The sequence below is a fragment of the Takifugu flavidus genome, chromosome 20 (genome assembly GCF_003711565.1).
Source record: "Takifugu flavidus isolate HTHZ2018 chromosome 20, ASM371156v2, whole genome shotgun sequence".
In the NCBI taxonomy this organism is placed as follows: Eukaryota; Metazoa; Chordata; class Actinopteri; order Tetraodontiformes; family Tetraodontidae; genus Takifugu; species Takifugu flavidus.
Genome location: NC_079539.1, coordinates 7,069,606 through 7,083,236, shown reverse-complemented (window position 1 = coordinate 7,083,236; position 13,631 = coordinate 7,069,606). Strand labels below are relative to the sequence as shown.

Below are 13,631 nucleotides of genomic sequence, written 5' to 3'. Positions count from 1 at the left end.
AAACAATGTGGTGAAGAAAAGAAAGTCATTGTCTTTCTGCTCTTCTTCTGTCAAAAGAAGGGATGTTGGTTAGATGAAGGGTGTGAAGAGAACGAGCCACTAACCCACTAACCCACTAACCCTTCACACAAACCTGAAACAAGGCATGATTCTTTTGAAAATATCAAATTTAATTTGGTTATAAAAATTATATTTGCACATGCACAGTCATACAACACAAGCACTGTAAATACTGCACTGATCTCTGGGTCTAAACTGGGAACAGAGCGAGCACACAAGGACCACACAGCTCTGCTTTTCAAAGACACAACAAAGACTCACTTTTTTCAGAGCGCTGACGAGAAGGCTACATGAAATTAGGTAGAAACATTACGAAAATATCTACAAATAGACCAAAGTACAAAAAGGGTTACTGCAGCCATTCAGAATTGATTTGGTATGTGGACAGAAAACAGCCGGAACATCTCAGGAACCCTGTTGAAGTCAGATGTGAGCAGAAGAATCCTCCTCTTCATCATGACCAGACCAACTGGAGGCATCACTTTCAGCACCGACCGCCCCCCAACACAGATGGTGCCCCTTGATCTGAGGGACGGGTGAAGAAGAGGGGGTGTGATCACACGGATGTTTCTGCAGCATCTGATTGTCACCATCTTGAGTCATTTCTTTCATTCTTCTTTGGAAAACTGCTCAGACTGCATCTGATGAGATGAAGGTCGGGTTTAACCCCTCCAGAACAGAGTCCTCAGTGTCTTGAAACCATTTCTTTGGACTCATGAATATTTTATACAGTCGGACTGTTTTCGAGGATCTGCTCTGACCTCTCCAGGCCTCTCCAGACCCACTGCCAATCCTAACTTGAGTCCTCTGTCGCCCTCTAGTGGAGCTCATTTCTGCCAGTCTGGAGGTTCTTCCATCGATGACTGAAGCTCTGAGCAGCTTCAGTGGTCGCAGGTGCCTTGCTAGCCTCCATTAGCTGCTAATCCAGATCCAGATGTGACTCAATAGAATCTCAAAGTTTTTTGGACCCTCTGAGTTTGATTTTTCATATGTTGTTTGATCTCTGTCTCTATCAATATTTCAATCATCGTCAAAGTTTCAAACCAGTCAACTGTTCAGTTTTACCCATTATTTTTATCAAATTGCAATGATTAGGAAACAATGACGATTTAAAAATGGGATGGCAGGAGCCAATTCAAGAAAGCCCCGTTGTCATGGTTACCAGTGTGTTGCCATGGCTACTGTCAGACCAGGAGTTTTTCATCAGGACTGCAGCATCGTGCACAAATACAAACTAGACGTTGTTTGATGTTTGTGAATAGAAAATGTTAATGTCAGTCATGTTGAACATTTTCTGTTTTCTAAATTAGTCTTCATCAATCTGATGTTGATGAACGGCAGGAAAATGTCGTGATTGATGTTTGTTGTTTGATGGACTCACGATGGTGACGTCCTGGACACTATTATCCAAAATCTGGCTGCAATTGAATAGATGCCTCTTTTTTGAGCAATGACCTTCACATTTCACCTTCAGGTAAAAATGCCATTTGTGCCTTTAATGTCAGTGGTGTCACCATAACTGTGAATAGCAGTTTGTGGCTAATGCTACCGCTACCGCTACCACTGGTGATGGTGGTGATGATGGTGGTGATGATGGTGATGGTGATGATGGTGATGGTGATGATGATGATGGTGATGATGATGGTGGTGGTGATGGTGATGATGGTGATGGTGATGATGATGATGATGATGGTGATGATGATGGTGGTGGTGATGGTGATGATGGTGATGGTGATGATGGTGATGGTGATGGTGGTGATGGTGGTGATGATGATGGTGGTGGTGATGGTGGTGATGGTGGTGGTGGTGATGGTGGTGATGATGGTGGTGGTGATGGTGATGGTGGTGATGGTGATGGTGATGATGGTGATGGTGGTGATGGTGGTGATGGTGGTGGTGGTGGTGGTGATGGTGGTGCTGCTGGTGGTGGTGGTGATGGTGGTGCTGGTGGTTGCTTTTTTTTTTTTTTTTTTTTTTTTTTTTTTTTTTTTTTTTTTTTTTTTTTTTTTTTTTTTTTTTTTTTTCTGGTGCTGGTGGTGGTGGTGCTGGTGCTGCTGGTGGTGGTGATGATGGTGGTGGTGGTGGTGATGGTGCTGGTGGTGGTGTGGTGCTGGTGGTGGTTTTGCTGGTGGTGCTGGTGGTGCTGGTGGTGTGGTGCTGGTGGTGTGCTGGTGCTGGTGTGCTGGTGGTGCTGTGCTGGTGGTGGTGGTGGTGATGGTGGTGGTGCTGGTGCTGTGGTGGTGGTGGTGGTGGTGGTGCTGCTGGTGCTGGTGCTGTGCTGGTGGTGGTGTGGTGGTGCTGCTGTGGTGGTGCTGCTGGTGGTGGTGGTGCTGCTGGTGTTGGTGCTGCTGGTGGTGGTGCTGGTGGTGCTGGTGGTGCTGGTGGTGTGCTGCTGGTGGTGGTGCTGGTGGTGCTGGTGTGCTGGTGCTGGTGGTGGTGTTGGTGCTGCTGGTGGTGTGCTGGTGCTGGTGGTGTGCTGGTGGTGCTGCTGGTGCTGGTGCTGGTGGTGTGCTGGTGGTGCTGTGGTGCTGGTGGTGCTTGTGCTGGTGGTGCTGGTGGTGCTGCTGGTGGTGGTGCTGGTGGTGGTGGTGGTGGTGGTGCTGCTGGTGGTGTGCTGGTGCTGGTGGTGGTGCTGCTGCTGCTGGTGTGGTGCTGCTGGTGTGGTGCTGCTGGTGTGGTGCTGGTGCTGGTGTGGTGCTGCTGGTGGTGGTGGTGGTGGTGCTGCTGGTGTGGTGCTGGTGCTGCTGGTGCTGGTGCTGCTGGTGGTGGTGCTGGTGGTGTGGTGCTGCTGCTGGTGGTGGTGTTGGTGCTGCTGGTGGTGGTGCTGCTGCTGGTGTGGTGCTGGTGCTGGTGTGGTGCTGCTGGTGGTGGTGCTGCTGGTGTGGTGCTGGTGGTGCTGGTGCTGGTGGTGGTGTGCTGGTGGTGGTGCTGGTGCTGCTGGTGGTGGTGCTGGTGGTGGTGCTGCTGCTGGTGGTGCTGGTGTGCTGGTGGTGGTGCTTGTGGTGCTGCTGGTGGTGCTGCTGCTGGTGGTGCTGGTGCTGCTGCTGCTCGTGGTGCTGCTGCTGCTGGTGGTGGTGATGATGATGGTGGTGATGATGATGATGATGATGATGATAAGAGATAAAATACCAAAAAAAATGGACAAAATCAAAAGTGCCGTGAATGAGTTGACAGACCACTGATGGAGCAAAGATGTTAATAACTGCATCAGAGTAGCAAGAATCTTATTCTGACCGAGTCAAAGAAGCCAGAATCCAATCAGAAGTCCTGGTTCTGGTTCTGAGCCAATGGCCTCCTCTTGTCCTGAATGACATTTTAAAGATCTGATCTGAATGACAGATTATTCTGATGAGTCAGATTATTTCTGATGAGTCACAGATCAATTTTGATGAGTCACAGATTTAATTTGATGAGTCACAGATTATCTAATGACTCTCTAATTATTCTGCTGAGTGGCAGGAAAATCAGATCAGGCCCAAAAAATCGATGTGATCTACTGAAGAACTGGGAGTGAAGAAGGGTGAGGTTGAAAACAGAAGGTTGGGCTTTGTGACTTTTCTGATTCATTTTTGTTCAATCACATGACCTCTTGCAGTAGGTCCTTTGACCTTTGACCCTGCTGATTTGGCACTGCCAGGACACGTTCCTGGTGCCACCATCACTGCGTCCTGTCATACGACGCTCAGTGAGGCGCTTATTTGACCGGAGACAGTCTCTTCAGCAGCTTCCTGCCCTTTGACAGGAGACTCTTCTTCTTTTTATTCGCCAGGTCCTGGGAGCCTTGGGGGTCCAGTGGGATATGGGGAACCCTGGATGGGCTCAGGGGTCTCATGGTGCCTGGGAGAAGGGGCCGGGTAACTGGGGAAGGTGCTCGGATGGGCACGTCAGTGCCGTCAACCCTGTCGCTGGTTTCTGTGGACACCTGCAGAGAGAAGTGATGGAGCTCGGTGGAGAGGATTAACAGAGACAACAAAGGACTTCTGACCTAAATCTGGCAGAATTTCTATCAAATCAGCCTCATTAGAGTGCTAAAATAATAATAATGATACAAATCATAGCAACAATTATTCCTTACATATTGTTAATATTAGTAGTAATAGTAGGATTACGTTGTAATATATGATTGTATTACTATTATAAACTAACAAAGTTTTCGATGTTTCAATGGTTTTATGAGATTTGCTATTTTTTTTCATTTTATTTTCATCAACATAAATGAACAATTTTCCTTTTTCAACCTACTGAATTTGAAGATGAAAGATAAATCTGATGTCTTATAATGAACATAAACGTTTTTTTTATTTATTGTTGTGGTATTTGATTTCTTGCAGATTTTCAGACGTATATTATTGGATTGTAAGAACACGAAAGATCCTTTTGCTAATTTTCAAAATTATGTGACGTTTTATGAAACGAACCATATCAGGCAACAACAAATAGCTCCAGTCTTCCCTCCGTGCATCACATGTGCATCACATGTTGCTGCACATGTGATGCACATGTTGCTGCACATGTTGCATCACATGTGATGCACATGTTGCATCACACGTTGCTGCACATGTTGCTGCACATGTTGCTGCACATGTTGCATCACATGTTGCTGCACACGTTGCATCACATGTTGCTGCACATGTTGCATCACACGTTGCTGCACATGTTGCATCATATGCTGCATCACATGTTGCTGCACATGTTGCATCACATGTTGCTGCACATGTTGCATCATATGCTGCATCACATGTTGCTGCACATGTTGCATCACACATTGCTGCACATGTTGCATCATATGCTGCATCACATGTTGCTGCACATGTTGCATCACACGTTGCTGCACATGTTGCTGCACATGTTGCATCACATGTTGCTGCACATGTTGCATCACACGTTGCTGCACATGTTGCATCACATGTTGCTGCACATGTTGCATCACATGTTGCATCACATGTTGCTGCACACGTTGCATCACATGTTGCTGCACATGTGCATCACACGTTGCTGCACATGTTGCATCATATGCTGCATCACATGTTGCTGCACATGTTGCATCACACATGTTGCTGCACATGTTGCATCATATGCTGCATCACATGTTGCTGCACATGTTGCATCACACGTTGCTGCACATGTTGCATCATATGCTGCATCACATTTTGCTGCACATGTTGCATCACATGTTGCTGCACATGTTGCATCACACGTTGCTGCACATGTGCATCACATGTTGCTGCACATGTTGCATCACATGTTGCATCACATGTTGCTGCACACGTTGCATCACATGTTGCTGCACATGTTGCATCACACGTTGCTGCACATGTTGCATCATATGCTGCATCACATGTTGCTGCACATGTTGCATCACATGTTGCTGCACATGTGCATCATATGCTGCATCACATGTTGCTGCACATGTTGCATCACACGTTGCTGCACATGTTGCTGCACATGTTGCATCACATGTTGCATCACATGTTGCTGCACATGTTGCATCACATGTTGCTGCACATGTTGCATCATATGTTGCATCACATGTATGTCCAGCAAACATTTTCAGACTTTTCTCACGAGTACAAAATTTTTTGATCTCGATATTAATAGAATGATAATCCTCTCTCTCTCACACACACACACAGCAAGGAGGAAGTTGCGTACCAAAGAGCACAGAACCAAAGATTGGACCATCATTAGGGATCAAACGCATTAGCAACACAACGTGAGTTTCCAGACTGTCCACAAACGCAGCAGCAACACAACTTGAGTTTCCAGACTGTCCACAAATGCAGCAGCTCAACTCAAGTGACCGATTGTCAAGTTTGGGTCCTGAAGATGTTTGAAGCTCCAATTTTTGGAGCAGATATTCAGTCTGGGATCTCAGTTGCACACTTGCTGGTTATGGTGTGAAATGAACAGTCTTTTGGCTGTTTGTGTGTTTTTTGTTGTTGCCAAACAGGTGCGAAAAACAAACAACAACCAAACGATGTCAAAGAACCCACATCACCATGACAACCAAGAACAACAACAACAACAACACCAAACAACGACAGAGCATGAGGAGGAAGCTTTTCTTTTATTGTTCCATTGTAAGAAAACACTGCTGCCATTAGTCAGAGTATCCATGGCAACAAGAATGGAAAATAGATCTGATGTGTGCGTAAAGAAACAAAGCCTCTATGAGGAAAAGCTTTAGAAAAGTTTGAACAAAAATCAAGATTCAAGATGTACTTTATTCATCCCCGTAGGGAAATTGAATGATGTTTGTCTGTTTAAATCCCGTGTGTTGTGTTCATTAAACACTTCGTCATTGTTCACAGGAGAGATTCAAACAGGGACTAGATTATCTGGTGGAGGTGTCGAGCCTGTCCTGGCCACAGTCTGTCCTCTGTCCACGTCAGGCTTTGCTTCGTCCTTTCTCTGACTCTCAGAAAGGTCCCAATACCTCTTTCACAGGTGAGGAAGGTGGGGGGGCTGTTACACTGTACATTGGCACACACACACACACACACACACACACACACACACACACACACACACACACACCGCAAAGGAAGCAACACCACAAGAGGGGAAAAGGACGGCAGATGGATGGAACAAAGGGCCTAGCGCTGACAGCGGCGGCGATGATGATGTACCCGTTTGCCCTCTGAGACGGCGGCGGTGGCAGAGTTGGTGGGGGAACGGTCAGAGTGCTCCTCCTGGGGTGGATGGGAAGGGGTGTCCGTCAGATACACCTCCACATCATCAGGCACTTCTTCCAGGAAGTTAGAGGGGACCAGACCGCGATGGCCGTTCATCTCCCCCTGCCAAACAACAAAGAGTTACCAGGCTCCCCTCAGAAGTTACAGATGCACATAAACACACCCCAGAAGTGAAGAGGCCTTCCTGGGAGGAAGAGAAATGTCTTCAAGGAAGCCTCAACAAGTGCAGAGCTCTACATTTAGATACCAATGACTTGGATGAATCTACACAGACATTAACACTCATTACAAAAAAATATGATTCAAATTAAATGCACATTATACATTACAAGGATTTGGTCCATTTCTGTGCACTGATTTTTCCATCTTTCTCTTCCCCTCTTTATCCCTCCCAGGGTCTCGGGGGGGTGCTGGAGTCCATCCCAGCTGCCCTGAAGGCCGCCCCAGCTCATCGCGGGTGTGTATGGGGGCATCTGGGGGTTCTGTAGCACTGCTACAAGGTACCGTGGTGGTGCTCTGAGGATGTCCAAGCACCTCCGCCTACAACCACATCCCCTTCCAAATTTGATCTGCACCTTGTGCTCAGACCCAGAACCCTCCGCTCCTCGGCCCAGTCCTCCAGACTGAGCAACCACTGCCCCCTTTTTTAAGTTGTCTGATGATTTTGAAGCTGAGACTTTTTACCTGACCTATGATAATCGCATCAGAAAACAGCTTTACTCACATAATAGAATCCATCTTCATCAATCTCTCCAAACACAGCAATGATGTCCCCAGCGCAGAACGTCAGCTCAGCCTGTCGGGACACACAGAAATGGAGCAACCAGATTGTCATCTCATCTTCATGTGCTGAAACATCTGTCGCTCTTCCTCGTACCTCCACATCCACATTTGGCGAGCTCTCTCGGGGGTCATAGTCATACAGAGCCACCATCCTCCTGGAGGTCTGATCTCGTCGCACACCTCTGCGGTTCTGTTCTGGAGGGTACAACACACCAAAAGCCCAGCCACAATGGTGCAGTTTTAAGTTTCCCACTCAGATATGACATTAGGTGTATTTGATATTAATGAACTTTAATGTCTGTAGATGAAAATATGGCATTGCAGTACCAATTCTGTCCACTGGGGTGCTGAGAGGCAGAAAGCCCTGCTTGATGAGCTGTTGCAGGGTCTCTTCATCCTCCGCTCGAATTTCTGACACCATGTTACAGGGAATCAGGCCCGTTCGGCCCCGCAGTTCTCCTCGGTAGAAGCCATCGGTGTCTTTGTCGCCAAAAACCTGTTGAAGACACAAACCACAGTACCCGTACCAGCCACCAGGGGGCACTACATGAAAACAGTGTCGCGTTAACAACTGAGGAACATATTTGGATCTTATCGATATAAACTGAGATGGTGTGGAGACGCGTTCTCTCTGTCTCTCTCACACACACACACTCTCACACACACACACACAGACACACTCACACTCTCACACTCTCACACACACACACACACTCACACACACACACACTCACACTCACACACACACAGACACACTCACACACACACACACACACACCTTAATTATCTGCCCCTCTTTGAAGGGCAGCTCCTCATCTGCTGCATCTGGGTTTGGCGACATGGACAAAGGGTCATAATCAAAGAGGGCCACAAAGATCCGGTAGGACTCTTCTGATTCCGAATCGTCATAGTACGTAGGCGAATGGTGATCCTGGTGGCCATCTTAAAGTCACACAGAAGGTTCAGAAGATCACAACAACAGTCTGAATTTGTGCTTACAGTTTAACATCAAAAATATGGTTTTCATAGCACACGAAGAGAAACTGAGGCAAGACACACGCTCGCATGCACCAAACATAAAGCTGTAACTTTATTTCCAAACCTGGTTTAAACTCATCAAATATGAACTAAGCATGATGGGAAAATGAGTCAGTGCAGAACCAATTTCTGGTGTCAAAAGCTCCAAAGAGGACGCTGGTTTCTAAAGAGACCACGCCCTTGTCATTCTGACTCCAGATAAATATTTAAATCAGCATTTTCAACAATAATCATTGATATATTTTCAAAAAATCAGAAGCTAGGTCGTCATGTGTTCCATGTCTCATGACATTCCAATGTTGAAAGACTCCAGACGTGGTCTAAATAGAAAGATTTCCATCTAAAGGACAAACAGGAAGCAGTGAGGTGTCGCGCTCATTATAATCCAGTGGGTGTGGTCATACTATTGGGGAGGGGCCTAGCAAGCCTCTGGCTTTAATGTGGCGAGTGGGACAAAGCAGATCACGGATCATCTGTGGAAATATTAGCCCCACATCTCAGCTGTGGAGCAACCAATCAGAGCAGTGCAATCATGCCGGTCAACAGGAAACAGGCAGGTGTCCACAGCTTCTCCTCGCCACGGCGTTCACAGTCATGCTGTGGTGGTCACCGCTTCCACGTACCATGTAAACACCTTAAACCAGCTATGCGCCTGCACGGCGAGCGTGTCTTTAGAGGAGCTCTTGTGCCATAACTACAACCACCCTGGAGGACGGGGGAGGGCTTCCCCTCACTGTTCTCAGAGGTGACCTCTACAGAAAACAAAGGTCATCAGGTCGACGCTGCTGACGCTGGGAAAGCGTGCAAAAGCCCCCAGGTCAGGCGTGTACCAATCATGGTGTCCAAAGTAGAGGAGCAGGTTCAAAATAAAGAAAACTATGATAATGACACACGAGCACAACTATTTCCAGACATTATTCACAGCATATTATTGGCTGTTTTTGTTCTTGTTGCAAAATCGCTCAGAAAAAAATGAAAGTCCTTGAAAAATCCTGAAAGTCAAATGTGATGTTCAGATTTTATGGGGTGTCTTCACTGGGATTCAGCACAACTTCAATCACAAAATCAGGAATCATGAGTTTTGCTGGCCCACGTGTAGACCGGGACCAGGACCAGGCTCAGATGGAGGTTAGAGGCTTCAAACTGGAACATGCAGGCAGGGAAATAGTTCCCCAATTTGAGCTTCATTTCATTGGCTGCATTTACATTTTAGGATTTATCTTTAAGTCCTTTGATTCACTTTTATCTCTCTTGATACCCAGCAGATTGTTTCTGTATCAGAGGGTTTATGGGTATTTTTAGTCTGATTTTTATTTGACTGTGATTTTATTTTACTTCATCAAAGAGAAAAGCACCAAAGATCAATGATGTTAATCTAGAACAGCTGCATTTAAAAAAATGATATATTTGAGCACCTTAAACATTCATTTGCAAGCAAAATCTTAAGAATGGCTTCTGTCTGCTAACCGATGGAAGGGACCATCAGAGGCTGCTTCCGTGGCTGGGAACCTCCACGATGGGCTCTTCTCTCCCGGCCTCCAGCAGGCGCCTTAATCTGCAAACACAAGGAGGAAAAACCCTCAGCAGCGACTCAGCAGGGGCTCGGACGTGCTCACCAACGTGCACAGGTACAGACGCATGCAGCACAGACAGGCAGACAAGGAAGCACACAGATACATGCACTCTCTCTGTCTCTGTCTCTGTCTCTGTCTCACACACACACACGCACACACACACACACACACACACACACACACACACACACACACACACACATTTAAATACTTCCAAATGGGACAAAGTGAAGCTGTTTGAAAGTCTGTGTTAAGTCTATGCCTCTGTTAGGACCTACAGCACATAGCCTGGTCAGGGGGCCTGGTCAGGGGGCCTGGTCAGGGGGCCTGGTCAGCGGGCCTGGTCAGTGAGCCTGGTCAGTGGGCCTGGTCAGGGGGCCTGGTCAGTGAGCCTGGTCAGTGGGCCTGGTCAGGGGGCCCGGTCAGGGGGCCCGGTCAGTGAGCCTGGTCAGGGGGCCTGGTCAGTGGGCCTGGTCAGGGGGCCTGGTCAGGGGGCCTGGTCAGCGAGCCTGGTCAGCGGGCTGGTCAGGGGGCCTGGTCAGGGGGCCTGGTCAGGGGCCTGGTCAGCGGGCCTGGTCAGGGGCCTGGTCAGGGGCCTGGTCAGCGAGCCTGGTCAGGGGGCCTGGTCAGTGGGCCTGGTCAGCGGGCCTGGTCAGGGGGCCTGGTCATGAGCCTGGTCAGGGGGCCTGGTCAGGGGGCCTGGTCAGCGGGCCTGGTCAGTGAGCCTGGTCAGGGGGCCTGGTCAGGGGGCCTGGTCAGCGGGCCTGGTCAGGGGGCCTGGTCAGTGAGCCTGGTCAGCGGGCCTGGTCAGGGGCCTGGTCAGCGGGCCTGGTCAGGGGCCTGGTCAGGGGGCCTGGTCAGTGGCCTGGTCAGGGGGCCTGGTCAGCGGGCCTGGTCAGCGGGCCTGGTCAGGGGGCCTGGTCAGCGGGCCTGGTCAGCGGGCCTGGTCAGGGGCCTGGTCAGCGAGCCTGGTCAGTGAGCCTGGTCAGCGGGCCTGGTCAGGGGGCCTGGTCAGTGAGCCTGGTCAGGGGCCTGGTCAGGGGGCCTGGTCAGCGGGCCTGGTCAGGGGGCCTGGTCAGTGAGCCTGGTCAGCGGCCTGGTCAGGGGGCCTGGTCAGTGAGCCTGGTCAGCGGGCCTGGTCAGGGGGCCTGGTCAGTGAGCCTGGTCAGGGGCCTGGTCAGGGGGCCTGGTCAGCGGGCCTGGTCAGGGGGCCTGGTCAGTGAGCCTGGTCAGCGGGCCTGGTCAGGGGGCCTGGTCAGCGAGCCTGGTCAGTGAGCCTGGTCAGCGGGCCTGGTCAGGGGGCCTGGTCAGGGGGCCTGGTCAGCGGGCCTGGTCAGGGGGCCTGGTCAGGGGGCCTGGTCAGTGAGCCTGGTCAGCGGGCCTGGTCAGGGGGCCTGGTCAGTGAGCCTGGTCAGGGGGCCTGGTCAGGGGGCCTGGTCAGTGAGCCTGGTCAGGGGGCCTGGTCAGGGGGCCTGGTCAGGGGCCTGGTCACGGCTCCCAGCATGTAATCTCTCCAGTGGGTTTAGCACCTAATCTGTTGCACCGGCCCCATCAGGGCCTGCAGGGGCTCCAGCTGGGGCCTGGTCAGGGGCCCCAGGACCCAGCCTGTTTACGGCCCCAGTTTTCACATCATGTCCTACTGGTGCCAGCGACTCCGTGACCGAGTCTTGTTGTTGGACCCCCTTGTGCTTTTCCTTAAATTAATTCACACATTTGGAGAGTTTCTTTACTAAAACTGATGAGTGAAACATTCCTAATCTGTAAAGAGCAGGTATTTAGCTCGGTATGATTGGTTTTGGGCTATTTACAACATTTCTACCGTTGTAATGGAGACGCGGGGGTGGTGCCAGTGGTATGTTGACTAGATGGTCACAGAGTCATGTGATCATGACAAGTGCAAAGAGGTGCACCTTGGGGGTGTTGTGTGAGCTCCGCCGCCGTCCTTCATCCAGCTGCATCTCAGAGTACAGCTCCTCCTCATCCTCCTCCATGATGTCAGACAGGTCAGAGCCACGGCTGCTCTCGCTGTGATAATCTTCACTATAGTGAGGCTATCAGACACACACAGACAGACAGACAGACACACACACGCACGCACGCACACACACACAAATACACAGATATACACATACAAGACGCAATCATTTAAATCACATACATATAAACATACATGCATGAATGAGCAAACACACACATGGTCAAAGAGAATCTACACACACACACACACACAAACACACTCACACACACACACACAGAGGTGAAAACAGTTTGTTCAAGGAGCCACGCTCTCACCGGCCTCCCCAGTTCTGAGCTTCTGAGAAACTCATCAACAGACGGTCCCCTCCGCCGACTCCGGCCAAAGCCTTCCTCATCATCCTCTTCATCATCAGAGTGACGGAACGACTGCCCCTTGTCCCGGTAGGGGTCTCGTATCCTGTTGCCCTGAAAGCAGAGTTGGGCTCGATAACGACGTGGTCCTGATCGTTCTGATTAACGAGTCAGTCTGGCTCTCACCTTGCCGTTGGTCTCTGCCGCCACTCTCTGCGCCGCCTCCCTGGCGATAGCTTTAGCCACCGTGTCTGAGATTAGCGTTCCTCTCGGTTGTGGTAGAATCCTCTGTGGGGAGGGGGAGCGCAGGTTGGTGGGGGGTGGGGGCTCTAGGGAATGGCTTTGCATCGCCATAAGATGCTGAGAGGAGGGAGTGCATGTAGGAGTGTAGCTGGGCTGGCTGGGGGCGGCGGGCCCCCGTTGGTGGGGGGGGTGCTCTTTGGCATCCAGGTCTCTGGCACATACTGGTCTCTGAGGTACGGGCTGCTGGGGGGGGTGGAGCAGCACAGGCAGTTGTGAACAGGGATGCAATTGCTGCAAATATGGTGGCCGGTGCTGAGGCTGGGCGGGAAGAGCGGGATGTCCCTGGGGGGGGGGAGGGTGCGACGGGTGCGTTTGGCCATGAGCTTGATGCGAACCTGGAAACTGGGATGTGATGTGGGGAGGGTGTGGCTGAGAATGGAGATGTGGGGGGGGGGCAGCCGGAAGGGGGAGCACAGGTACAGGCACAAGCAGGTTGTTTGGGATGGCAGCAGCTGGAGAATCCTGGGACTCTCCTTGGACCGACAGCGTCCGCACGATGACTTCCTGTGCCTCCAGACACTGAATCCTCGTCAGGTCAACACTGACAAAGTTTGCCATTGGGTGCAACACCTCCGCTACCTGGTGTGTTGTCAAGGAGACACCACATGAAGTAAGAACTGTTTTAACCTGGAAAGAACAATGTCTGCGCAGAACATTTAAGGTAGACAGCGAACAGCTTGTGAGGTCATCACACGGACTCACCCTCTGACCTTTAGTGCACACAGCATATCCAACCACATTCACCCCATTAGACATGCCGGTCGGGGAAAGGATGGGGGGCTTCCAGTGGACCTGCAGCACCCCTGGGCTTGGTCCACACAATACGTGAACATCCTGAGGAGGCAGCGGA

The 13,631-nt window shown here is 50.2% G+C and overlaps 1 protein-coding gene across 2 annotated transcripts in view; it reads right to left on the bottom strand.

Annotated features, from left to right (window-relative positions):
- Positions 1–3,418: 3,418 nt before the first annotated feature.
- rimbp2a (RIMS binding protein 2a) overlaps positions 3,419–13,631 on the bottom strand; it is a 15,165-nt gene continuing 4,952 nt past the window's right edge. The window contains exons 5-15 of one of the 2 annotated variants that reach the window (XM_057019379.1): positions 13,484–13,631; positions 12,665–13,360; positions 12,443–12,592; positions 12,061–12,201; positions 10,044–10,131; positions 8,317–8,480; positions 7,866–8,034; positions 7,633–7,733; positions 7,480–7,551; positions 6,690–6,857; positions 3,419–3,982 (exon numbers count right to left, since the gene is read on the bottom strand). The exon at positions 13,484–13,631 is cut by the window's right edge and continues 4 nt beyond it. In XM_057019379.1, the coding sequence (XP_056875359.1) occupies positions 3,755–3,982; positions 6,690–6,857; positions 7,480–7,551; positions 7,633–7,733; positions 7,866–8,034; positions 8,317–8,480; positions 10,044–10,131; positions 12,061–12,201; positions 12,443–12,592; positions 12,665–13,360; positions 13,484–13,631 (2,125 nt within the window). In that variant the 3' untranslated portion in view covers positions 3,419–3,754. The remainder of the gene's footprint in view (positions 3,983–6,689; positions 6,858–7,479; positions 7,552–7,632; positions 7,734–7,865; positions 8,035–8,316; positions 8,481–10,043; positions 10,132–12,060; positions 12,202–12,442; positions 12,593–12,664; positions 13,361–13,483) is intronic. The other variant, XM_057019380.1, reaches the window with a different exon arrangement.